Source organism: Rhinolophus sinicus, linkage group LG06 (assembly GCF_036562045.2).
Source record: "Rhinolophus sinicus isolate RSC01 linkage group LG06, ASM3656204v1, whole genome shotgun sequence".
Lineage (NCBI taxonomy): Eukaryota > Metazoa > Chordata > Mammalia > Chiroptera > Rhinolophidae > Rhinolophus > Rhinolophus sinicus.
Window position 1 is genome coordinate 138,188,592 of NC_133756.1, and position 27,223 is coordinate 138,215,814.

The following is a 27,223-nucleotide window of genomic DNA, read 5'->3' on the forward strand; positions in this document are numbered from 1 at the left end:
AACCATCCGGGATTGGGGTTCATGAGAAGCCATGGAGCTTTCTGGAAAGATCATAGGCTTTGGAATCCAGTAGCTATAGCTTTAATATTCAGTTCTGCCAGTTGCTAGATTCATGATCTTGAGGAAGTAAATTTCTTAAGCGCTCCCTGTTTCATTTCCCATTTGAGGTGGGCATTGTTTACAAATATTTCCTGAATTTTGGCAAATGCAATTATTCAAAAAAAAGGTTGTAGATAGATAAATTTGTAGAAAATAAAGAACAAATAAACATTTATATATATAAACAACTCCCCAAGGAATGGTAGCTAGTATGTATCCCCCACCTGGACTGCAACAACAGACCCTCCATACCTCTTCCTCTCACTTACTACAACACAAACAAATTTTTATTTTTTTCAGGTCTGTAAATACATTGAAGTATTCCTACCTCATGGCTTTCACACATGTTATTATCTTTGTTCAAAAACACCCCCCAATACATGCACACATATAAACAACAACACAAACAAGACATAAACACCTTTCTGTATGTTAGGTTCCTTTTAATTTTTTTGGCTTTGCATGTCACCTCTTCAGAGTAAATATCCCTGACCACTTCTTAAAGGAGGTCCCCTGTATTATTCTCCGTTGTATAACAGTGCCTGTGTTGTAATAGCATTTCAGACAATTTATATGTATATGCATATTTCTTTGTTTGGTCAATGTCTGTGTTGGTCAATGACTGGATGTCCCATGAGGGCAGGAATTACACATCTACTTTTCTCACCACTCTTTACCCAGGTCAGCAGAGTGCCTGTAGAGAGCAAAGCCCTAATTAATATCTGTGGAATGACTAGGTGAATACAGAAATAAATCAAATAACAATAAACACTGACAGCATTGGTGAGCATAATTAAGTTAGCCTCACCCCATATTGGCTTATAAAATAATATCTACCAATTCAATAGTCATCTTTCACCCAAAGAACAGTTGAAACCTGCACTCGTGTTTGAATATTTTAAGAAAGGGAAATGTAGAAGTTACTACTTTTGGAAGCTACTTGCTGGGATTATAGATTGACGTGAATGGTATTATTACAGAGTTTCTGTCGAGGCCATTTTTTCAGGGGCCCAGGTCCTCAGTTCAACATCTTTACCATCAACTATCACTGTTTTCCATCTGTGCACCTTCCCTCCCCACACCAAAAAAATAAAAAATAGATTATTTATTATTTTACTCATATGTTCCACTAGAGTAAAAGGCTATTCTGAACCAGGAGCCAGAAATAGAAAACTTACCATTTAATATTCTGTATTAGTGTTTCTTAAATAAAAGTAAGTATCAGACCACATGAAAAGATTCATAGGCATAAAAACTTACTAGAATAGATTTGTCCTATGCTAATCCTTGGATATAATATAGAAAGTGCTAGTTGGTCTTAATTAAAGGGGATTGTATAGTGTTTTGGTAGGATTTCAGTATTATTTAAGTGGATCTTGGGGAATTCCTCTTCAAAACAGTATTTTCTTGTCATTACAGAGTCCCAGAAAGCTAAGAGACAGTGTGTTATTCTTCCAGTCAGTTCAAAATTCTTCCTTGCATCCCTTTCTGGTTCTCATTTTATTTGCACGCTGAGAATTAATGTGGAAAATAAACAAATACCTATTTTTATAAAACAAAAGATTATATCTTCACTCCTAGATTTATTTGAATTTCTTCTATTCAACCATGTTTTATTTCTATAGAACTTACTTTGAAAATTGTCTTATTCTTTTCAAGAGTCCCATTTGTCTTAAAAAGCAATGAATGCATTGGTATCTTTGCTTGTCTTTATAGGACTTGATGCATTTGAAGAGCGCCTTAGAAATTTTTGAGTTAATTCATGAACTGATTGTAAAATCAAGTAGCTAAACATCATTGACCAGAACAACATGAGTATAATGTATTTGTTTTTTGCTTATAATAAATATTATAATTACTGAAAATATACCTTTCCTCTGTCTTCACCCCTTGCCCACACCTACTATGACCAAGATTCTACTGTCTGCACAATAAAATTAAGACAAGTAAGTGCAGGGCAAAAGTTTCATTAATTAAATGCTGTCTGTACTGATGCATTTGCATTATCCTTTTCACTTTTCAATCACTACATTCAAAATTTAATGTAGAGGACCTGCATATAGGCAGGTAAGTAGGAAAGGTGATAGGAGCTGATGTGTCTTCAGCCATGTTCCTTCCGTGTTTTAGCCTCCACTGGTATGGACTTTGCTAAGTGTTCTTTATCTTCTAGCGTTTGTGAATTTCTAGGAGAGTGGATGCTGTTCAGGACTTTCAAACTAATTTATAATGTGGTGGTTTTAACACTAGAAAGTGCTTGGACTATAAATCCCCTTTCTGCTTACCTATCAGTGTGATTTACGACATGTGACTTCTCTCTCACTCTCAGTTTCTCCATAGCTAATAGAAATAACAATACCTGTCTTGTAAGATTGTTGGAAAATTAAATGAAATAAACCCACACATATATTACATATACTGTATATTCACAATACTATATATAAACACACAAACACACACACACACACACGCACCTACCTACTATACAGTAATAAGAAAAAGCCCAACATGAGCAAAGAAACTTAATTGTCTAAGAAATATATGAAAATATGCTCAATCTATGTTATGAAAGTTAAACTCTTTTTTGTGTTTTGTTTGTTTTATTTATTTATTTATTGTTCAGTATTAAAACAGTTGATACTATCTAGAGCTGGTGAAGACATCAGTAAATGGATTCCATCTTGTACTATTTTGAGAAGTATGGAAAGATAAAGCTTTTAGGAAGGGAAGTTTGGCATTATTTACCCAAATGAAAAATATTGATACCTTTCTTACCAGCAGTTGTACATCTGAATATTTCCTTTTGGAGACATACTCAATGTGTCAAAAAAAAATATGCAAAAATGCTAGAATATGCAAGAAAAGGCATATCCCAGAATAAGAGTAGTAGTATTTTTAAAGTGAAATACTGAAAAGTACTTAAATGTCCATTTACAAGGGAATGAGCAAATTAATTATGGTTGATTCATACTGTGGAATAGTGCAGTAGTTTAAAAAGACTGTAATACATAGATCTGTATGGACTGAAAGAGAAAAATATTTAAAACATATTAAATGGGCAAATGTCTAATGTGACATACTGGGTAATCCCATTTGTGTAAGAAAACTATTTTGTGGAAATACTTATGTGTAGAAATATGTAGATAAAGAGCAGTAAAGTGACAGCATTTGTTTCATTTATGGAAGGGATTAGAATTTGGGAATCAGAGCAAAAGTGAAGTTTTTCTTTTTTATTATGTTTAGCTCCGTAATTTAAAACCTTTACAATGGAGTGTATTGATGCATTTACTTGTATAAAATAAAGAAATATTCCCCAAAAGGAATAAATAAATTCACCAAGCCCAAAGCCTGACATGTAATAGGCACTCAGAAGTCTCTGTGTCCTATGTGGCATGAAGTCCAAACCACCACTGAAGTGAGGGGAGTCCCTGGTTTTATTCACATCATACAGACATTATACATATCAACTGCTCAACGTAGGTGTCACTGAGAAACCTTTCTCAGGATCAAGCAGCTTTGTAAAAGTTATCTTCCACCAAGGGAAAGTGAAATGAGGAAATGTTACAACCATTTTTTCTGAAAAACACCTTGCAGTGGTAAGTTATTTGAAAATCATATAGTGACCTAAACTAGTTCCTTTGTTTTTTGCAAATGGGCCTATAAAGGCCTGTTTATAGATGTACTGAAGACACTGAGGTTATTGAATGAGCTAAGAGTCATAACCAAATATTCATTCCACCAACATTCTCTGAAAGCCACAACATTCTATGTGCCAGGCATTGGCAGTGGGCCGTAGTGATAAAGAAGTTATGACCTAAACCTGCCCTTAAGGAGTGCACAGCACTGTAGGGGAGGACAGTCAAATCACATTCAAATATCTTTTCCTTAAATATGTTTCTTGAGGCTCTACCATGAGCCAAGTACTGTTTTAAGACACTGGAGATAATACAGTAAACAAAATAGAATAAAAATCAGTGTCATCAGGAGTTTGCATTCTAGTGAGGTATACAGGAACAGAATAAGTAAATAAAACGTATGGTATGAATGAGAGTGATAGGTACTAAGCAGACAATGAGCAAGGGGGAAGTGACTTAGAAGCTAATTTTTTTCACAAATGGTGGGATATAACCTGGAAGTCACAAATGAAAGTGACAACAAGGAAGAGTAGTGGCATAGAAGGGTGGGGCGATGTAAGGATACAAACTTTTAGTTATAAGGGGAATAATTTCTGAGGATCATACTGTACAGCATGGTGACTGTGGTTAATAATATGGGATTGTATACTTGAACGTTGTTGATAATAGATCTTAATCATTCTTACCACACACACTAATTCTCTGAGGCAATGAATATATTAATTATCTTGATCTCGGTAATCCTCCCACAATATATAGGTACAATAGTCTCCCCTAAATGCATGGAGGATGCATTCCAAGACCCCCAGTGGGTACCTGAAATTATGAATAGTACTGAACCCTATATATGCTATGTTTTTCCTGTATGTACATACCTATGATAAAGTTTAATTTATAAATTAAACACAGTAGAGATTAACAACTATAGGTAATAAAATAGAACAAGTATAACAACATACTGTAATAAAAGTTATGTGACTGAGGTCTCTTTCTATCATATTCTCTGAAAAAAGAGATGATTGACATCCCTGGCAGGCTGCAGTGGGATGTGTGAGATTGCAACATGCGACTCAGAATGGCAGGCAATTTAAAACTTATGAATTGTTTCTTTCTAGAACTTTCCATTTAATATTTTCAGACCACAGGTAAACAAACCGTGGAAAGCAAAACTGCAGATAATAGGGGACTATTGTATATCAAGTCATCATGTTGTACACTTTAAAGATATAAAACTGTACTTGTCAATTATTCCTCAGTAAAGTTGAGGGGAAAAAGAATTGAAAGGGGCGATTAGAAGCAAGGCGGATATCTACTCCGCCTCAAGTCAGGTTGACGTAAAGTCTTTGGTTGTGTAAAAAACAGCCTCCACTGGAGATGGCTGCAAAAAGAAGCAGTGTCATTGGTAGGGGATGTTGGGCAGTGCGGGTTTGGTGAGATTATGGTGGGAAATAGAGTATCCATAGAAAAACCTGAGGATGACATTAAATGGGTTTTCTGATGTTTGACATAGTGACACAGTCTGCATAGGAGATGCTATCAGAAATAGCAGTGTGCAGAGATATTTAGGGATTAGAGTTCGGGGGTGAGGAATGACCAGAGATTGATATCAGGGATGACAACGGATGGGGACAGGGTAGTGGGGCCATTCTTTGCTGTAGCATACAGTTACTGGGGCTTCCACTTACGGAGTCAGAGTGCTGCTGAGAGACGCATTCTAGCAGGCCAGCCTTCTCTGCAGGAAGGGAAGAACTGTTACACTTGATCCCTGCTTGGCCAGTTGTGGTAATGTACTATGCTATCTCTTTCCAGCCTCTTGGTCACTATTAATCTATTATGCATGTGTTTGAGGGAGTCTAAAATATAGAAAGGATGGCTCTGTTTAGTAATAGTAATTTGAATATTTATGAATCAGTTTTAGTTAGTTAGTTAGTTAGTTAGTTAGTTAGTTAGTTTTCTCCTTGGAAACCTAAGTGGTTAGATTTATCCAAAGACAATCCAACTCATTGTTCTCATAACTCCCCAAATGAACTTAAACATCTGTTACTTTTGTATGGAACCTTTAAAAATGGGAAAAGATCAAATTGGAAGAGGAACTGTTTATTTTTCAGAATGATTTAGAGAACGAAAATCTCTAAACGCTTTCCCTGACACAATATAAACAAAACTAACTCAATTAACATCCCTAAGTGGTGCTTCTGAAGAGTAGTTTCCAGAAGCATCCATCACAACATTAAAGTTATGTATTGACTTCTGCTGATTGTTTCTTAGTCTAACACTCACCACTTTGGATTTTCAGGAATGAATATGAGCAAGAGTGAGATAGCAAAGGAAACTTCGTTAAAACCGTCGCGGAGATCCCTGCCTTGCCTGGCCCAGAACTACGCCTGCTCAAAGAGCTTGAGCCAGTCCACGTCTCTCTTCCGGTCCGTTGACAGTGCATCTCAGGCTCCCACTTCTTTAACCTCAGTCTCCGCTGACAAAGCAGAGCAAGGTGAGCTCCATTGTCGTGTTCAACTTAAAAAGAGTAAGTTTTTTCAAGCCATTTCTTGTTTCTTTCCCTCATCCATTTCACTAGCATTTATACAACTCTTTAGGATGGAGGCGGGTGTAGGAAGGAGAACAGCACCCCGTGCCAATCAGCTGAAAGGCCATTTGTTGGCCAGATGTGTTTTCAATCTGCTTCACCTTGAAGGTAGCCAACCCCATGCGAACCTCGACCTGACACTTGCTGTTTTTAGGTGAAGGCAGACCAGCTAACCTGAATCGCTGGCTCATTACCATTTCTGGTGAAAAGTTATAACCAGTAATTGAGTAACATGTGTCATCAATAATAAACTCAAGTCCAAAGAATTTAACAAAGACCAAACAGACAAAGACCAAAGAATTTAAATAATACTGACAATAGAGCAGTGAAGATTTGGTTGCAGGAAAATGTGGTGGGATAAGTGTTGGCAGCCAAGTCTTCACACCAAATTCTTTGATAATACAAGGGCTGAAATATAGGGAGGTGCCAACTGGATGCCACATTAAAGAGACTTGGTAGCTGCCCTTAGGCACACTTCTACACACATCTGCCCATATGAGACACACCATTATGCTTTAGACAATTTCTTTTTACAAAAGTCAGGAGTCAAAATACAACCAGGCCCCCTGTCACTCTGTGGATGGAGTATGTTTTTATTTCCCCACCCCTCTCTAAGAGGCACATGTCTTATGAGAACTCATTCCCTTATGATTCCTTAGGGTTCTTTCTTCCTTTGAATAACTTGAAAACACCAAGATTATCTTTTCAATAATACTGTGAAATCACTAGCTATTACAGATAGTCCTCTGACGTCCATGTCCAATAAGGAGAGTGGCTAATTGTTCAAGAGGTTGAAGGTATTAAGATTAGTATAGATGTCCACTGTAAATAAAGACCAAGATACAGAAACCACTAAAGTGACCTTCGATAGATGATTGGATAAAGAAGATGTAGTATATATACACACAACAGAATACTATTCTACCATAAGGAAAGATGAAATAATGCCATTTGGGACAACATGGATGGATCTTGAGATTATTATGTTAAGCAAAATAAGTCTGACAGAAAAAGTAGAGAACTGTATGATTTCACTGATATGAGGTATATAAAACTGATAACAACAAAGGAACAAGATAAATAAATGAAGAAACAAAAACTCATAGACACAGACAACAGTATAGTGGTTACCAGAGGGTAAGGGGGGAGGGGGTGGTAGATGGGGGTAAAGGGGGTCAAATATATGGTGATGGAAGGAGAACTGACTCTAAGTGGTGAACACACAATGTGATGTATAGATAATGTATTATAAAATTGTATCCTTGAAACCTATGTAATTTTACTAACAGTTTTCACCCTAATAAACTTTAATTAAAAAAAGAAAGATTAGTATAAATGTTTCTTTCCCTTACTGACTGAAATTTTAAACAACTCGTTTCAACTCATTAACTTAAAAATTTCTTTATGCTTGGTCATCATTGATATTTCAGTTACCATGGTCGTTTTCTATCTATTGTTATGCTTTTATTTCTCAAATCTAAAGTGTCTTTTTTTTTTTTTTTTTTTTTTTTTTTCCCAGTTAATGCTGAGGAGGACAGTAAAGACTTTGTGCTCAAATGCTCTTTCGCTGACCTCAGCGATTTTTGCTTAGGTGAGTTGATTTTTAATATTTCCTTCCTCCTTTCCCTTTCTCTCTAAAGGTAAGCTGTTTTCTTAAAACCTGAAATAATATTTTTTTGGAAAACATACTCATGTTTGTTCCTTAATGTTTGTTGGGAGAGTATAATATTCTGAGGTTAAAAAAATTATTAAAGTATCTTATATGTAGTTTGACATTCAAATAATATATGAAGACTTGGACAACAATATATCATAACTGAAAAAAATTAATAATTGCCGCTGTTAGTCTTTTGCTGGTTTATTTCAATTATCTATGAATAAGTACATTTATACTACTATGTCTAGATTTATCAAATTCCTGCATTGTCTGTTGTTGCTTTTTTGTTGTGCTAGATGGTTTAGCTCATTTGTATAACCTTTCAATTTTTCATAGTTATATTGCTGTTTTAAATTTATTAAATTTGTTACTTAAAAAAGTATAATTTCACCTTTATATCATGTTCTATCACTTTTCAACAATACCTTGACTCCTCACTTGGCATATATATTACAGCTATGAAAACAATGCTTTCTTCACATATAGTATCACTTCCTTTTCTACACTTCCAAGTTGTTAGGACTTCTGTGCCACTCTTAAATATTTCTAGCATCAAGGTCAAATTGATCCCCCTTTCCAATCCTCCATCAACTACTCAAAATCATGCAACATTATACTTACTTCATTGTTGTATACTGCAAACTTTTGTTAGTTTTATTTTCCTAGATTATCTGATTCTTTTTCCTTCTTGTGAAAACAAAAATATCCCTTCTTCTAAATGCTGCCATTATGTTTCAGTTTTTTATTGTTATATCCTTCATCTCATTCTTCGTTTTAAAGAAATGCTTGATGTCCACTGACTTTTCATTGCATTACTGGATAATTGCAGTTTCTAATGTCCCACATATCATATTCCTCTTTGTTAGTTTTCATTCTCATCTTTTTCAGAGCGGATCCTTAAGCAACAACCTCCGAAGGTTGTTGTGAGAAGCAAGCTTTCTAAGTTATTGTATATCTGAAATGATGTCAATTTGCTAATACAATTGATTGGTTATAAAATTCTAAATTAAAAATAATTTTTCTGAAAATTTGGAGTCTAATTCACTGTTATCTAGCATCCATCATTACTGTTGTCTGATCGTTTTTCCTTTGTAATTGATATTTTTACTCTATGTACATTTTTATTATCTTTAGTTTTTGTGTGTAGAACTCAACAACATGTGTTTCAGTGTGTATGTATGCACCAGTATGTTTTAATTCATCCTGCTCTAGAAATTATATGTCCTTTCAGTTTATCTCATACCTCTTTTCTACTTCCGTATAATTTTCCTATTGTTTATGCCCTTTTATTTTTTTCTTTCCTCTTTCTGGAAGTCCAATTAAAAGTTAGACGTTTTCTTCCATCTTACGGATTTGATTTCTGTCTGGTTCTAAGAGATACCCTGAATTTTTCTTCCAAATATCTTTACATCTGAGTGTGTTAAAATCATATATGTCTACTTAATTTCCAAGACTTATTTCTGTTCTTAGAATATAACTATTTCAGAGCATGATATCTTATTTCATGACTGTACCTCTAGTCTCTAGTCTCATCTATGACTGTCTTAAGTTTTTTCTTTGCCTTTTAAATTTTACAAGGATCAGTTTTTCTGCTTGTTTAAATGAGTCCTTCTCTTATAGGGTGTAGCATTTCCTAAAATTTCTGGTCTTTGAGTGCCTATTTACACTTAAGAATAAAAGAACAGAAAGGCTATCTCAGCGTTCTGGATGTATGGACAAATCTTAGAAGCTGAAAGACTGCACTTTAAACTGGGTGACTAAGCAGCCACTACATAGATGACCCACCCAATGTCAGACTGAGAATCTTATCTAGTGACAGTTCACACATTAACTGCTTTTGCTTTCAATTTCTTAAGAGTAATGGTCTGTGTTTGCATGTTCTTTTGTCAGACCTGTTTTCTTCATGTTTTGACCCCTGGTTCTCACTCCTGGCCTCTTTATATTTGCCATTTTGTGCCCAGACATCTGTAGTATCTGGCTGAGGAGATTCACTCTCCCTGCCTCTGCACAAATACTAAGCTAAGCTACTCCATCAGTCAGCACTCTTCCATCAGAATATTGCCTTCTAGAAAACTTGTAGGCTTTCACTTTTTTAAGTTATTTTATTATCATGTTAATGAACTCTCCAGTGAAAGGAACAGCAAACAAACTTGTAAGTTCATTCAGCCATCTTAAACTCTGCTTCTTAATCAACAAATTGATGATAAATGGCTCTTTGATGAGATATTTTACTGTATGGACCAAACAAGGAAACCTGAAGAACATTTGTTTTAGGGACATTTTATTTTTACATCTGAAAACCTATCCCAAGAAAAATAATATCAAAAACAAACAACAACAAAAACATACTTGTTTCCTCACAGCTTTGGTTATAATATTGTCAAGCTTACAAATGGAAGCAAATTGAATATTCTAGTAATAGGGGAAGAGTTAAAATAAGGATAAACATGTACATGCTAGAATTTCACACAGCTGTATAATAAATTGCATTATTGAACAGTTAGTGGCATGTTGCTATGTGGTGTAAAATAGCTTAAATATAATTGTAGACCTCCCCTCATTTTAATTAAAAATGTATTGGAGAAGAGCTAGAAAGGAATATACCAATATGCTATCTAATAGCGAGTATCTCCACGTGGTGAGATTATTTGCGGTTGTTATATTCTCTTGCTGTTTTCTTTCTCTACACAATATATACAAATATTATAGAATGATAATATATAATGAAAAATATTCACATCAGAATTTGGGGGGATAAGTAGGGAAAAATGCTCATATTTCAAACAAAATAACACACATTTCTGTGAATAGTTTTGTTTTTTTTAATTTATTGGGGTGACAATTGTTAGTAAAATTACATAGATTTCAGGTGTACAATTCTGCATTACATCATTTATAAATCCCATTGTGTGTTCACCACCCAGAGTCAGTTCTCCTTCCATCACCATATATTTGATCTCCTTTACCCTCATCTCCCACCCCCCACCCCCCTTACCCTCTGGTAACCACTGAACTATTGTCTGTGTCTATGAGTTTTTGTTTCTCATTTGTTTGTCTGTTCTTTTGTTGTTTTTGGTTTATATACCACATATCTATGTAATCATATGGTTCTCTGCTTTTTCTGTCTGACTTATTTCTCTTAGCGTTATACTCTCAAGATCCATCCATGTTGTCACAAATGTTCCTATATCATCTTTTCTTACCGCCAAATAGTATTCCATTGTGTATATATACCACACCTTCTTTATCCATTCATCTATCGAAGGACATTTTGGTTGTTTCCATGTCTTGGCCACCGTAAACAAAGCTGCAATGAACATTGGAGCACACGTGTCTTTATGTATAAATGTTTTCAGATTTTTGGGGTAGACACCCAGGAGAGGGATTGCTGGGTGATATGGTAATTCTATTCGTAATTTTTTCAGGAACCTCCACACTGCCTTCCATAGTGGCTGCACCTGTCTGCATTCCCACCAACAGTGTATGAGGGTTCCTTTTTCTCCACAGCCTATCCAACACTTGTTACGATTTGTCTTGTTGATGATAGCCATTCTGACTGGGGTGTGGTGATATCTCATTGTGGTTTTTATTTGCATTTCTCTGAGGATTAGTGATGTTGAGCATTTTTTCATATGTCTATTTGCCATTTGTATGTCCTCTTTGGAGAAATGTCTCTTCAGGTCATCTGCCCATTTTTCAATTGGGTTGTTTGTTTTTTTGTTGTTGAGTTACATGAGTTCCTTGTATATTTTGGATATTAGCTCCTTATCGGAGGCACTGTTTGCAAAAATCTTCTCCCATTCTGTCACCATGTACCAAAATTAATTCAAAATGGATCAAAGACTTAAGCATAAGACCTGACACAATAACCTGCATAGAAGAAAACATAGGTACTAAACTTACGGACCTTGGGTTCAAAGAGCATTTTATGAATTTGACTCTAAAGGCAAGGGAAGTAAAAGCTAAAAAAACGAATGGGACTATATGAAACTTAAAAGCTTCTGCACAGCAAAAGAAACCATCGACAAAATAAAGAGGCAACCAAGTGAATAGTTTTTCAAAACTGAAATTTGAAACTAGTTGATAGTCACCCAGTATTTGGAGTAATAGTGAGGCTGAAAGATTCTATTCTGACTCTCCATTAGTAGGCAATGTAAATTTTATTCATTTTTCCTATAACAGTGATGAATTTATTCAGTCTCCTCTTTGACCTTTTGCTGTTATCATGTAAGGTTGTCTTCATCTGAGCAAGATTTACGTTCAAATCTGTTGCTTACTCCACTTGCCTATGAGCAATGCCTTCGAACTGCGGCTTTTCCATTCTATAAGTTGAATATGAGTACAATAAAGCCAGAATTTATGAAAAAGTGATACTAATCTGCCCCAACACTTATTTTACAACCTCAGAGTGAATATATTTATAACTTGCAGAAATTAAGCCCTGAGTTCTCTATCCTGAACGCATTGGTGGACTGGGTGCATTTCCTACACCAGGGATTCTCAGTCCTGGCTACACTTCAAGTCACCCGGGGGCTTTTAAAACTCCCTGGGGCCCCACTCCAGAGAATCAGTTTTAAATGGTCTGGGGAGTGCAGTTGGTATCCACACTTTTAACTGTTCCACCAGGTCAATATTATACGTAGCCAGGATTAAAAATTTCTAACCTAAAACTTATGTTTTGATTTCTCTCTGAGAACATTGTTAAAGTACTTTTTAAAACATTTTTAACGATGAGCTGTGTTATTTATAACAGCATTCTGAACGGCTGCAAATTAATAGTGTTTCTTACAATACTCCTTTCTGTGTGTTTGTGGCATAGACACAATGCTGGCTTGTTAAGTTTCTTAATTAAAGGAAGATAGCCACCAGCAGGTTCATTTTGTATACAACGTCAAAAAGAACATTCCATCCAAACAAATACACTCAGAGTACAAAAGTCTTTCTCTTAGGAATTGAGTCTGAGAAAGGTTACTGTTAGTTATTTTCTGATAAGAAAATAAAAAAAGGAAAACCTTGTCTGGAATATCCATATGGGTGGTACAGTTTGCAAAGAACCTTTCAACAATAATTCTCCCAAATTAGTACTAGTTAATAACCTAACAGCCACTCGTGTCATGCAGACTTCAATTCCAAGCATCTTATCTTATTTTTGACAGCTGACATTCACAGATACTAAACTTTTTTCTAAATGCTTAATAGAATTGTTTGCTCTCTCCTCACATTTCTTTCCTCACCATTCTACTATGTCTCAATCATTCAGCACACTTGTATTTATATCTCTGCAGGCATTGTACCACATACTCAGTGTTTTAGCACCGCCTAACTTCAAGCTATCATTCATTCAATTTAGAGAAACATCACAGCTTCTAAAGGGTATAAAACATGTACACATGAGGTGTCTGCCTTTATAATGAAGGTGACAGTGAAGCTCTAGCTGACTCTAATTTAATCACCAAGCATTCCAGGAACCCATCTGGATGTAACACTTGACTAGTAAACACTATATTTGAGTCATATCCATACTGTGTGTCTTTGAATCATTTTTGAGAAGATGTCAAGCAAAATGACATCAAATACACAAAGAGTGCAATTAAATAAAGCATGAGTAAGTACTTTAGGAATATATGCTCTCTTTTAAATTCAATGAAGTTACATTCTCTTATTTTTGCTTTTAGAGTACAGACTACCAGCTTCTAGCATTGGGTTGGTTAATGCCTGGTAATGTCCAAGTACCAAGAGGCTCTGCTGTGATTTTTGGAACCTGACTGATGCATCTAATGAATGTTTTTTCTTTACTACAGTGAACTATTTTGAACTGCCCCATGAGAATATTAATGCCAAGGTAGAAGTAACTGTATGTGGTCACTGTTTCATTGACGATGGGTATTCCTCATTGTTGAAAATGAGAGCTAGAGAGGAAGGCATATTTATGGTTTTATTGGTTTAGAGCTGAAAATTTCCACTAAGATTGCCCAACAGGATTTGTAGTATAGTATGGATGTAATGCTGTTTTCCCAGCCAGATATTGGTAAGATCTTTATTCTTGTATCTACTAGCTGTATGACTGGCATATAATTAACCTCTTTGAGCCTCAGTAATCTCATCTGTAAATTGGGATTAGTGATCCATACTTTGCAAGATTGTTGAATTAAATGAAAAGGCATAGCTTCATCACCACTCCTAGCACATCATCATACAGATTCAACAAATATTTCTTCATTGCTTTATTCAGTCATTCACTAAGCTTACCTTTCACATCAGATTCCACTGGGCTCAGAGATATCTTCATTAATCAGCTGCTTCTGTTATCACCAAAATGTAATTCTTAAGGCAGAGTGGAGTAACAGTAATTTACTGAGCTCTTATTGCACAACTCTCTGTCTAAGTTATCTCACTTAATCTTCATAACCTCTTTTAGGTTAGCCTCTCTTTACAGATAAGGAGCCTGATTCACTATGAGATAAAGCAACTTGCCAAATGCAGTGTAGCTAGCCAATGGAGAACTGAGATTCTAAACCTAGGAAATCTTAATCCTTCACCTTCTCTCTGAATCACCACAGTATGAACAGAAGCCTTTAAAATGAGACGTGGTTAGTGGTGTCTATAGAACACTAGCTCTGAAAGATAGTAAGTTTGAGGATGGGAGCAGTGGAAGATGGGGGTAACATTGCATGGGAAAATATATTTGGGAGATGATTGATTAAAGAAAGCTAATCAGGTTGGTACATTTCGAATTTTGTTGTTGCTTCTCTTCTTTCTTTCTATTGCCATGTTTGACCCTTTTATTCTACTTTTCATGGAGCAGTTCACAAACCCAGAGCACCATTTCACCCCATGCCCCCAGCCACACAGACACCAACACACCAACACACACCAACACACACACACACACACACACACACAAGCATTCTGGAAAGTGCTCATCCACGTAACAATGAACTTCAAGTCCTGGTGTGACCATAATCTTGTCCATCAGTTCTAGCAGCCCTGCTACTATCACCAACCCCTTTTTCTTGTTAATAAGATGGAAAATAACAAATTAATGATATAAAAAAGAACTTTCTACTAACATTACAACCTATTTAAGGATTATAGAAATAAGGGAATTGCACTGAAAGAACATACTATTCTCCTGTGGCGACAGCCTTATAGTCACCATAAATCTATTCAGTTGTTTATTAAACATATTAAGTCCTCAGTTCAATTCTCAAATTATATTCAGAGTCTGACACTGCTCACTATTTTCTTCTGTAAGTGCTATACCCACTGCCACACTTTGGCCCAGTCTGCCACCATGGCTTGGTAGACTAGTGTAATAACTCCTAATCTGTCCCTTTGCTCCAGCTCGCCTCCTTATGGTCTGTTTTCCACACAGCAGTTACAGGAAGCTGTAATAAAAGGAAAATTAAATCCCATTACTTCTCTACTCAGATCCCTCCAGGTTTCCCATTCCATTTACAATGTGAACTCCTTCCTGTGGCCCTCAGAGGCCTTACAGCATTTCTGGGCCTGGCCTCTCAAGGCCGTTTCCTACTGCTTCCTTTTCCTCACAAGCTGCAGCCAATCCAAACTTCTTTTGTTCTTTGTCTATAATTAGCTGTCTTTTATCCCATGGCCCTACACTTAAAGAAAGCCAATTCATTCAAGCTCCACTTTATGTCTCCTAATCTTGATTTATTTTTACTCATAATACGTAAGTATTAACTGACTTTACGTGATTTGTGTTTCTCCCGCTTTCTGTTTCGAGAGGACAGATTTGTCAATCTTGTTGATACCTGTCATCCAGAATCAAGAACAATACTTGGCACATAGCAAGTGCTCAAAATATATTTCTAGTATCAGTGAAAGGACGGACAAATGGTTAAACAAGAGAATAATAATATACACGTATCTTTGGAGAGTCTGCTGTGTAATTCAGTCATTACTTTGATCTCCACGATGTCATTCACCACTGATTTTTCTCCGCTGTTAGGAATCAGTACTCTCTTATTTTCTCACTGAGGATATAATCTGGTTATGTTTCTTTTTTTTCATTTAAACCATGTTAACAAACACTTTTGTAGAGCATTTAGATCCCATCGGTCCTCACTCTTCTTAAGGAGTAGGAGAATACCTTTTTAATAATGCTGGTATGTGACATCCTTCCTGTGGGGACAGAGCCCCAAAGAGCAGATTCCAGTCTCTCGGCCTCACATAGCAAGGTGCTGGCTCAGGTAGTAAATGGCCATCAACTGTGATTGCATGGCCATCAGCTGTGGCTAGTTGGCCGTCAGCTGTAACCATTGAGCCATTGGCCACTAATATAACTGCCATGGCTATGCTAGCAAAAAATGGGGGCTAGCAAGAAGATGGTGGCTGAGCCTGCAAGTGGTGCAGTGAGGGTTGCGAACAGTGTGGTTCCTGCTTCCTGTGTCTCCAACCCAGCCGCCAGTGATACTATAGTGGTATGACTCCCCTACCTATGGCTCCGTGGGTGTTCCTTTTTGGCCTCACCATATCCTGCATTCTTATGTGGGGAGCGGGAGCTGAGACCCCGCAGGCCGCCCTGCATGACACTTCCTAACACAGTCATTTAGATGCTTCCTCCTTTCTACTATCATAGCACTTTGGATATGACTCTAGTCACGCTCAGTTCTCTAGGTGGTAATAATTGCTATTTACATCCGTCTTATTCATGTTGCCTTACACATATTATCGACTAAATGATAGATGGGTACCCGATGATACGGTGAATGCATGGAAGGATGGATGTGGGTAGAATAAGCACTGGCTGACTGGCATAGTGTAAAGCTGTTTACTGCATGATTTGTATAGTTGTGAGGTTAACTGGGTACAGCTCCAGCAGTACCCTCACTGAGACCGGCTAACATCAAGACTTTAGAACAATGGTAGTGTTAGGGACAAGTAGGCAACAAAGGAACAAGAAAGGATTAATAAGTCTGGACCTTCATTATCACCACGTTTTAACCACTGAGTAAACCATACATAAGCCATTAGATTTATTCTTCACAGGAAACTTTGGTGGAATAATAATCTTAAAAATCATGGAATTTATTAGCAGTCAGAAGATCCAGTTTCAGGTACTAACTCTATCACTAACTGGAAGGGTACACACCATTTGTGCCTCAGTTTCCTCACTTGTGACATGGAGATAACAATATTATGGTTTGATTCCTTTTTATAATGTACATAGATATTGTTTGAGCAGAATTGAATTAAGGTCTTTTGTGAGACGTAAGAGAATATATGTTGGAGGTGACAAATAAATTATGAAGTATGACAATAACCTTAGACTGTTATTATTATTATTATTTTAATCTTCAACCTCAACTACCATGGCCGTCCTGGAACACACTATCATTAGCAATGAATGGGAAGGTTGCATAGTTGCAAGTAAGTTGTAACCAACTAATAAGATCATTCATGAATATTTTAAATTGTTTGAGTTAACTTATCCATTCCCAGATGCTCTGGCAGTAATAATGTAATGTAATGAAGTAATGAAGTAAAATGGCACTATAATAAAGAAAAATGATTGAGCTGGAATAATTTGGCTATAAAATTATACTCCCAGAGATGGCTTTAGGTTTATCGTGCAGTAGCAGTGGCCTGCTATACTGCTCAGTCCCCTCGAGCTTTGAGCTGCTGATGGTTTGCAAACAAAATGTAGAGGACTTAATGGATTCCCACTCAACTCAACAAAAGTTTTCATCATAAATCATATTATTGATGGATTGTAAAAGGAGTGTGTAATTAAATTTTAAATTGTTCATTGCCATACTCAAAGTAATTACAGTGTTTCCTATCTACTTAGGCTTTAAAATGGATGATACGGCTTTTTGGTAGCCCCAATTTACATAATGTGTTTTGTAGAGTCCTAAGTATTAGAATTGTGAATTTAAAGAAAGGCCAAAGGACCACAGTATACACTGTCTCCTGGAAATATGGAGAGAAAAGAGAATACAGAGAATCACAGCCAAGATCAACTTTTCTGGAGCAGAAGTTCCTAGAACTATGAACGAGAGAAACACCAGAATGTTAATTTTGATGAATTTCTGGATTGTGACTGGGCGCGCTCATGAGAATGAGAAACAGCAGAGGGCCCAGTATTTTGAGGGCTGCCACACTTATGGGTTTTACCTCCAGGAACCCTACCAGGTTCTCATGGTGAAGAGACAAGTAAAACAGTGTCATTTTCTGGCTGGAGGAGGGAAAATGTAAACACTTTGCAGTGTAGGAAAACACAACTTGCCTCCTCATTATATGTCTCTCTGGCATGAGGAGTATTTCATTTTTAAGAAACTAAAGACTCAGGAAGAAACTTTGCCCTTCCCCTTTGCTGTCTAAAAAAAATTTAGATGAGGACCTCTTCTAGGAAGGGAGTTATCACTGTACATAACGGAAATATAATATGAACCAGGTGTGGTGGAGGAGACTTGGCAGAGCCTAGAGGTCAGAGTCCATGCTGTTTACCCATCCTGATTTCAGGAATGCTAAAATGTGAGGAAAGGTACTTATGGAAAGGACATGTGTATATATTTGGTATTATAATTTAGTGTTATTGCTTAAGCTATTCAGTTTATTTGAAATTTAATTGACGCTCTGGACATATTTGAAAGAAATGTCTTGTCACCACATGGGGCAAATTTCATACAAATAATACAAACCTACCAAAACACCTTAGTAGGTTTTATTTATATTTCAGATGTTCCCACCAATGGAATAGGGATTACCCTGTTTCCCCGAAAATAAGACCTAGGCATTAGAGCTGATTGTCCGGCTAGGTCTTGTTTTCGAGGAAACACGGTAGCTTCGTTAATCAAACTGCAATGTGGTCCTCTCTATTGTTGCTCTCAAATGTGATTGGTATTAATAGTAAGTACAAAAAGTATTATATTTAAAATTCTCTTGTTTATGATACAAACATCCTTCTTGCAAGAATAACAGAAATATATCTAAGAGAAAGGGGAAAACTACCATTACACAGCCAAAATAAATAAAATGCTTTACATTCTTTTCATACCATAGTTTTTCACTCTTAGTCCTTAAGTTTACATAATTTTACAAAGTTGCATTTAGAAGGGAAAGTATATTTAAAATAAAATATATCTAAATATCAGAAAACAGCTTTTTAACTTAATACTATATTTTAAGCATGTTGGCAATCTGTAAAGTTATTAATTTAATGGATGGAAAATATTCACTCATGTAAATGTACCATTCATTCATCAATTTACTCAACAAATGCTAAGTGCTTATAATGTGCTAAAAAGTAAGCTAAATACCAGGAATGAAGCAGTGAACAAATCAGCCACTACACTGATGTCACTCACAGTGGGAGGAGACAATAACTCCCGCCCTCTCTCATATAGATAAAAGCACAAATATATGCATACAAAACATACGTGTTTATATGCATATACATATACGAAGGTCTGACAATTTTGTGAACTTGTTGCAGCGATGTTGCTAACCTTTTTTGGTATCAGAGGGATTATTTGTTATGAACTTGTACCAACTGGACGAGCAGTTCACCAAGTTTATTATTTGGAAGTGCTGAAAATGCTACTTAAAAAAGTTTTTGCCAACAATTCATGGCTCTTGCATCATGACAATGCACCAGTTCACATGGCACTGTCTGTGAGGGAGCTTTTAGCCAGTAAACAAATAACTGTATTGGAACACCCTCCCTACTCACCTGATCTGGCCCCCAATGACTTCTTTCTTTACCCAAAGACAAAGGAGATATTGAAAGGAAGACATTTTGATGACATTCAGGACATCAAGAGTAATATGACGACAGCTCTGATGGCCATTCCAGAAAAAAGAGTTCCAAAATTGTTTTGAAGGGTGGACTAGGCGCTGGCATTGGTGCATAGCTTCCCAAGGGGAGTACTTTGAAGGTGACCGTTGTGATATTCAGCAATGTTGTCTGTAGCACTTTTTCTAGGATGTGTTCGCAAACTTAATTGTCAGATCTCATATATCATAAACATATATATGTTATATATCCATGTTATAATTTAATTCCAGTTGCTGATATATATGTACATATATAGCATGCATGTTGTGTGTGTGTTATCATTTGATATCAGGGGCTGATAAAAGTAATAAAGACTTACAGAGGAGACAGAGAACTATAGGAGGTTCTATTTTAGAAATGGTGGTCACTGAGAGAGTCTCTGATGCAGTGGCATGAGCAGAACCCTGGCCTAAATACGGATTGAGCATTCTTGGCAGACAAAGGAGCAAGTTCAAAGGCCCTGTGCGAGAGCATGCTTAATATCAAAGGACCCAGTGCAGCTGGATTGGAGGGAATGAGGATAGGGTTGTGGGAGAGGGAAGAGAACTGGTAAGGAGCCAAATGATTCAGACCCGTGTGTCATAAGATGGACTATATCTTTTACTTGGAGCTACAAAACTATTGGAAGGTTTTGAGTAGAGATTTAATGTGATTTAACCTAGGTTTGAAAAGAGTGCCTCTGGCTGCCACATGTTAGATGCAAAAGATAAAAAAAAAGAAGATCGGTGAGGAAACTATTAACAGATTTCTGCTCAAGAGATAGCGGTGGCTTGGATTAAGAAACTATAATCAGGTGTTGATAAATTATCAGCTTCTAGATATAATTTGGAGACAGTTCAGATAGAACTTGCTGAACATTTAAATCCGTTTAGTCTCTCAACAAATATGTATTGAAAGGTCACTATGTGTCAGATCCTGTTCTAGATGTTGGGGATAATGCAGTGAACAAAAAGATGACAAAAGGAAAGAAAGTAAAAACCTGACCCACAAATACCTTAGTGAGGGAAACAGATGACAAATTAAGAGAAAGTAAAAAGATACTACATGTTAGATAGTGATGTATGCCAAAAAGCAAAGCAAAGTGGAAAAACGATGCTTCCTGCTGTCAACAGAATTTACTTAGGGATCAGACATGGAGTGTAAGAGAAAATTAGGAGGTAGGATTTTGGCTTGTGCAACTGGAAGAATGGAGTTAATATTTATTAAGATGGCAGTTGTTCCTATATTCCAGTATCCATAGGCTTGGGGAAATGTTCTTGCAAACATAGATTATCTTTCTTTTAGATTATGATTTTAGGAACACTCTCCTGTTGCGGTCTTAAAATGCTGACACTTTTGTGTCAAAACGTTTTGTTCCAAAAGTTTTAGTAATTTATATTGGTACAGAAAACAAATGATTCTATCAGTTTCTCTAGCAGCTTGCCAGCAATGGATATTTTTATTAAAAACAAAAGATGCAAAAGAATATTTATGTGCTAGCATAAAATAGTACCATTTTTATTTTAATTTTTTGGTCACAGATATTAACCCACATAAAAATAAATATGTTATAAAAACAAATGTGTTTTTACTAAATTTATCTTACCTTTATTACTTGTCTGTTAATTGTCTTCATTAGGATTTTAATATTTATCTCCATCATTGTCAACTTCAATGAATAGACAGCTATGTTTATAATCTAGAGATTTCATACTTTTTCATTCAAATATATTACAAAATTTTTTTATAACTCAGTTACTCTTTGTCTTTTCCATTTGTAAATATTTTGTTGCTTCCAAGTTTCCGAAATCATCATCTCTTCAATACTACCAGAGGCAGTATTATATCATGTCTGGGAATGTAAATCTTAGAGCCAGATTTCCTGGGCTCTAATTCTGCCACACACCAAATGGAAGATCCTAGGTAACTACCTAAATGTCATCATAGATAATGGAGGCTAGTAACAATACTTTTTTTAAGGATTTAATAAAATAATGTGTGGAAAACAGCACCCTTCTCGTTGCTCAGGCCAAAAAACATTAGAATTATTGTTGACTTCTCTGTTTCATACTGCATTTCCCCTAAAATAAGACCTAACCAGAAAATAAGCCCTACTATGATTTTTCAGGATGCTCGTAATATAAGCCCTACCCCAAAAATAAGCCCCAGTTAAGATCGTCAGCCAGACGGATGCATTTAGTAAGTCCGTTGCAACACACGACGGACGCATAGAATTATAAAATAATAATATTAATATATAATTAAATACAAATAAATATTATTGACGTTAATACTTAAAATGAATGATAATATAAATTATAATTATTTGTAAATACCCAAGCAGGCGCCTTTGGACGAGAGGTAAAGATGTAAGCCTATGTAAACAGATGAGCTCGAGACTTATTGCCAAATGAGCAGAGTACAGACACAGTGCATGAATAATAATGTGTGCACTTAATAACGAATGGATCTGGTTGTGTCTAATATGAATCTTCATAATTCAATATGTCGTGTGTTGTAATGGACGTACTTAATGCACTCATGTGAAATAAAGAAACGTTTTCTGTAATTTGGTGCGTGCAATTTTTCGTTGCTTTAGTGTGGCTCATCATTCTTAACTGTCATCGTTTTTGTTGCTACTCCTGTCTCATAAGTCTTCAATTAACATTTGATTTAATGGTATATATTAAAGGTATATTTTGACCCCCAGACAAGATGAGTGCAAAAAGAAAGAGCTATTCCATCGAGTACAAGAAAGGAATAGTGGAAGACTCCTGGGGCAAGAATCTTATGGCTTTCTGCAGAGAAAAAGTTGGATCTCCCCATGGTCCGAAAATGGCGAGCGGAGTATGATAACCTTAGTCAACAGGTGGACGAGGGAAATGCTAAGAAGTGCAAGTGTGGATCAGGTCGGCAACCATTATTTCCTGAGCTGGAAGACATCATCTATGAATATATTGCTGGCTGGAGAGCAAAGGTTTTGATTGTGTGTAAGGCTGATATTCAAGCATTTGCCCTTGCAATGGCACCACAGTTAGAAATATCCCCAGAAGAATTCAAAGCATCACAACACTGACTGGGTGGCTTCCTTCAGTGATATGAACTGTTTCTAAGATCGACGACGCTGTTCAAGCTGGAAGATACTGAAGTTATTAAACGTGCACTTACTTTCAAGTCCTTTGTTGATGGCATCGACTCTTCTAAATACCAACTCTCCAACATGATTGCTATGGATGAAACTGCAGTGTTTATGGGCCAAGGATCTCAAATGACAATTGATCAGAGGGGTGACTTGTGAATCTACATTCTCTCCACTGGTTACAAAACTGCACGTTGTTACCTGTATTCTGGTAATTCGTTTGGATGGAAAGAAAGCCCCACCTCTAATCATCAGTAACGGCAAGAAAGATAAGGTTGAACGTGTTTCAGGCACTTATGTTCTTGAAACCAAAAAAGCCTGGTGTACACAAGCAGTTATAAGGAAGTGGGTCGATTTAATGCTGCCACTTGTTTTGCAAAGTGGCCAAAGAGGTCTGCTAGTCAGGAATCAGCCAGCACTCACCATGATAAAGGCATGAAGAACTTCCTTGCAGAGAGAAGAATAGATCAAATAATGATCCCACAGGAATGACTGCCTATCTCCAGACTCTTGATATTGCAATAAATAAGCCATTCAAGGGCCATTTGTGCATGGAAATCAATTACTACATTGAAAATAGGATGGAAAGAAATCAGCATGGAAACTTTGTGAAGCCTAGCCTGCAAGAGGTCGTGACTTGGGTGAAGAATTCATGGGATAAAATCACTAACAGCTGTGTTGCCAGTGCACTACAAGCAGGCTACATGGACAAGAAGTGCTCATTTTAGGAGAGCTCTATTGCTGGACATGAGAGATGGGGCCAGTCATTCTACAGGAAATGGAGAACAGAGAAGAAGAAAAGAGAAAAAAAAAGAAGAAAGAAATGCCAAGCACCATAGACCTTACAAACCTCCAAGTTGAACATGGTAGGATTTTGGTAACGGCTTCAATAAATTAACTCCAAAATTTCAATTTCTTTCTCACTTACTTGACAACAGTTCAAGGCAAGTCCAGGTTTTGCATTTTTTATTTTTTTCCATCTGGATCATTCTTCCTCCACTTTACCCCCCATGTGACTTACTGCCTCACTTCATCTGGTCTTTGCTCAAATGTTGCTACGGTTCTCTGTACTAAAGTAACATCGTCCCTCCCCACCTTTGACACCTGCATCCTACCTCCCTACTATATTTTTCCTCAATGCACTGACTGCAGAGCATCCTTAATATTTTACTTAATTTGTTTCTGTTTATTGTTTTTCTTCTACTTGAATGTGCCACGAAGGCAGGGTTCTGTTTGCTGCTACAGCTCCAACTCTTAAAAGAATGTGTGACATATCCTAGGTGTTTAATAACAACTATTGCATAAATAAACTGTAATTTACCTGAATCTAGGGGAGATGTTACAGTATTTTTCCAAACATCAGCTTTGGAGTCAGATCCTGATGTGTTTCAGTTATGGATGCACCCCTTGCTGGTTGATGACTTTGGCAAACTACTTAATTTCCAGATTCCTTTCTCTATTATTGAATTTTAGTAAAAATCATACCCACTTCATAGAGTTTTTATTAGGATTAAAGGAAATAATACATGTAAATATTCTGGTTCTTAGTATTTACTCAGTAAATGTTAACCATGAATTAGTATTGACTATATTAGCAGGTCTAGGTATAACCCTAAATGTTTAGAGCATCTCAACATAATTGGCAATTAATTACATCCTAAGATATACTGTGACCTGTCCAATCTTAGTCTGTCCCTGTGCTAAGAACCTGATGCTATAAACTGTACATGGTATAACATGATATAGCAGACTTTAAGCTTTACTAATAAAAGAAATCAGTGCATCATTAGAAGCGAAATTGTTTTTTCTTCTGTCACAATAATATGTCAAATGATTGAACTCTTTTAAGTATTGCATATAGTTGTCCATGTCAAAATTTGTGTTTGATAGCTATTCACAGATTGAGGGGTGAAAAAAACTCTCTTCAAAATATTTTGTTTTATTTTAAAAGGTTAAATGTATAGGAATCTCTCTGTCTTTGAATTTGAAGAGATATTGGTATCACATGGAATATGAATTTTGTGAAATGTGTCAACAGTACTTTTATAGCCACCATAGAAATTTTCTTTTCTATATCATTTTACATTGATTACAGCTTTTCATTACTCATATACATTTTATATATGATTGATATTACAGTGTCTTACCCTTTTTTATCATTCCAATCATAATTATCACTTTCAATGACCTCTCTCCTTTTTGCAGTTGTAGTAGTTTCATTTCAATTTCCTAATATTTTTTAAATCTTTCCTGTAATGTTCATTAGCATTTCTTCTGTGGTTTCTCAGACTTCTTCACACCCTTCAGTCAAATTCACATTTATGAAGCTTTCCAACTTTTAAGAAAACATTTTCAAAATTATGCAGTTTTTAATTAAGCAAATAAATACTTAGGAATCTATTGAATTCTTACAAATATGTCTTCAAGTTCCAAAGGCATGATGTGTCCAATTGAATTTGCATAATTCTAATTTTATTTTCAAAAAGCTTAAGTACATTAAATAGCAGAGACAAATTTAATTCTTACGAAAGCTATAGTAATGTCAGTAGTAATTCACTAACAGGCTAGTTTTCATGTTATTAATTTTTCGGGTTTACTTATTGGATGGATGGGTCATAAGAAAATTATATTTCACTGAGCCTTGGGAAAACATGAAAAAAAGGGAGATTAATACATGTAAAGAGAAAGAAAAGGAAGAAGGATAAAAATGGATTAAATTGTTTCTTTTCTAGCCCTAGGAAAAGATAAGGACTACCTGGATGAATCAGAACATGCTAATTATGACCGCTCTCTGCTCATTAAAGACTTTGTTCCCAAAGATAATTCTGAATCCAAGAGAAGAGTGCCTAAGGTAATGCAAATTCAACTACCAGTAAGCTGTTTCAATACCATAACTTCTAAAACCTTTCGTTTTTTTTCTTTCAGTAATAATCCATATTGTGCTGGAGCATATAAATGGGCACAGTTTAATCGTACATATTTAACAACTCAAAAGTGAAAAATAATGTGTAGACATTTACATTATCAGACAGAATTTTTAAAAACAATGTGAAATGTAAGCTCATTCAATAATATATTCCTTAGGAGTCAGTCTTTCATTTTTTTAATGTTTTCTTGAAAGGCAGCATGGTTTAATGAGTGCTTAGATTTTAGTATTAAATGGACCAAGATTGGAATTCCAGTCCCCCTACTTACTAATTGTAGTAACCTGAGCAGGTTAATTAGTCACAGCCTTGTTTTCCTTGTCTATAAAATCAGAATTATGTTGTCTGCTTGACAAAATTCTTTGATGATTACATGAGATAACCATATGAAAGTATTTGAAGCATAGTAAAAGCTGACCATATAACAACTTGGATGTTGAGAATACCTCATTGAAACTAGAGTTTGTTCACAGATGAGCAACTGGGCTAGAAATCAGTTGAAAACAAAAACAAAAACCTGGCTTGAACAATTGCACCATCCCTCAAAATCAGACTCTTCAAAGCTTCTGAGTGTGGCCATCCAACACCCTTTTGACGTGTTCCCAAACTACTCCTGACTCAGTCCAAGCTTACCTTATTTTTCTTCTTGTTTTTTTATTGATTAAAGTAGGAATGCTTTTATAAAAGAAATTTGCAGTTTAATACAAGGAAATGCAGCTTTCCTTGTCACTGCATGACTAATATTCACATTTTTGACTATATCTTTCTCTGTGATATTTGATTTGGTTTGTTTTGGATTAATTTTGCAAATCCCTTCATTAGTGACCACCAAACCATTAGTGAAGAAATATGGCATGATTTAAATATTACTATCGTAAAAGAGACCAAACTTTAATAAATAGATGCAGGGAGAAATGCTTCATTTCTCTTTGGTGTTACTTAAAGGGGTCACTATTTATTTGCCAGTAATTCTTAGGTTATCTTCACATTTCAGGGGTTTCCCTCTCTGTGTTTGCTTCATCTCCCTTTCTGTGTCTGAGTAACATAATAGATGTTTAGAGAGTCTCTAGTATCTGTGAAGCATTGTTTCAAGTGACTGAGAGGGGGTTATAACAAACATTGAGGAATAATAGATGTTGTTCCTTAAGATGCCTATATCACAAGTAGGAGGACAAGTATGCTTCAAATAATTAGAAAATGAACTAAGATTAAGTAAAATTTGTATATCTGCTTCCCTAGAATTTACCACATGCCACCAATGATACCTTCCATTTCATTATTGCTCAACAGTAGCCATTTCCCAAATCTCACTTTGATTAACTTGAACTTTAGAATATAAAGTTAAGAAAAAATAGTTAAACCTGCATGCATGTTTTGATTTTGACATTAAAATAAGAAATGATGTG

The 27,223-nt window shown here is 35.9% G+C and overlaps 1 protein-coding gene across 4 annotated transcripts in view; it reads left to right on the plus strand.

Annotated features, from left to right (window-relative positions):
- Positions 1-27,223, plus strand: part of ANO3 (anoctamin 3) — a 331,459-nt gene that overhangs the window by 161,907 nt on the left and 142,329 nt on the right. For 2 of the 4 annotated variants that reach the window (XM_074336148.1, XM_019749177.2), the window contains 3 exons: positions 6,028-6,255; positions 7,835-7,906; positions 25,626-25,744. In XM_074336148.1, the coding sequence (XP_074192249.1) occupies positions 6,028-6,255; positions 7,835-7,906; positions 25,626-25,744 (419 nt within the window). The remainder of the gene's footprint in view (positions 1-6,027; positions 6,256-7,834; positions 7,907-25,625; positions 25,745-27,223) is intronic. The other 2 variants (XM_074336149.1, XM_019749178.2) reach the window with 1 other exon arrangement.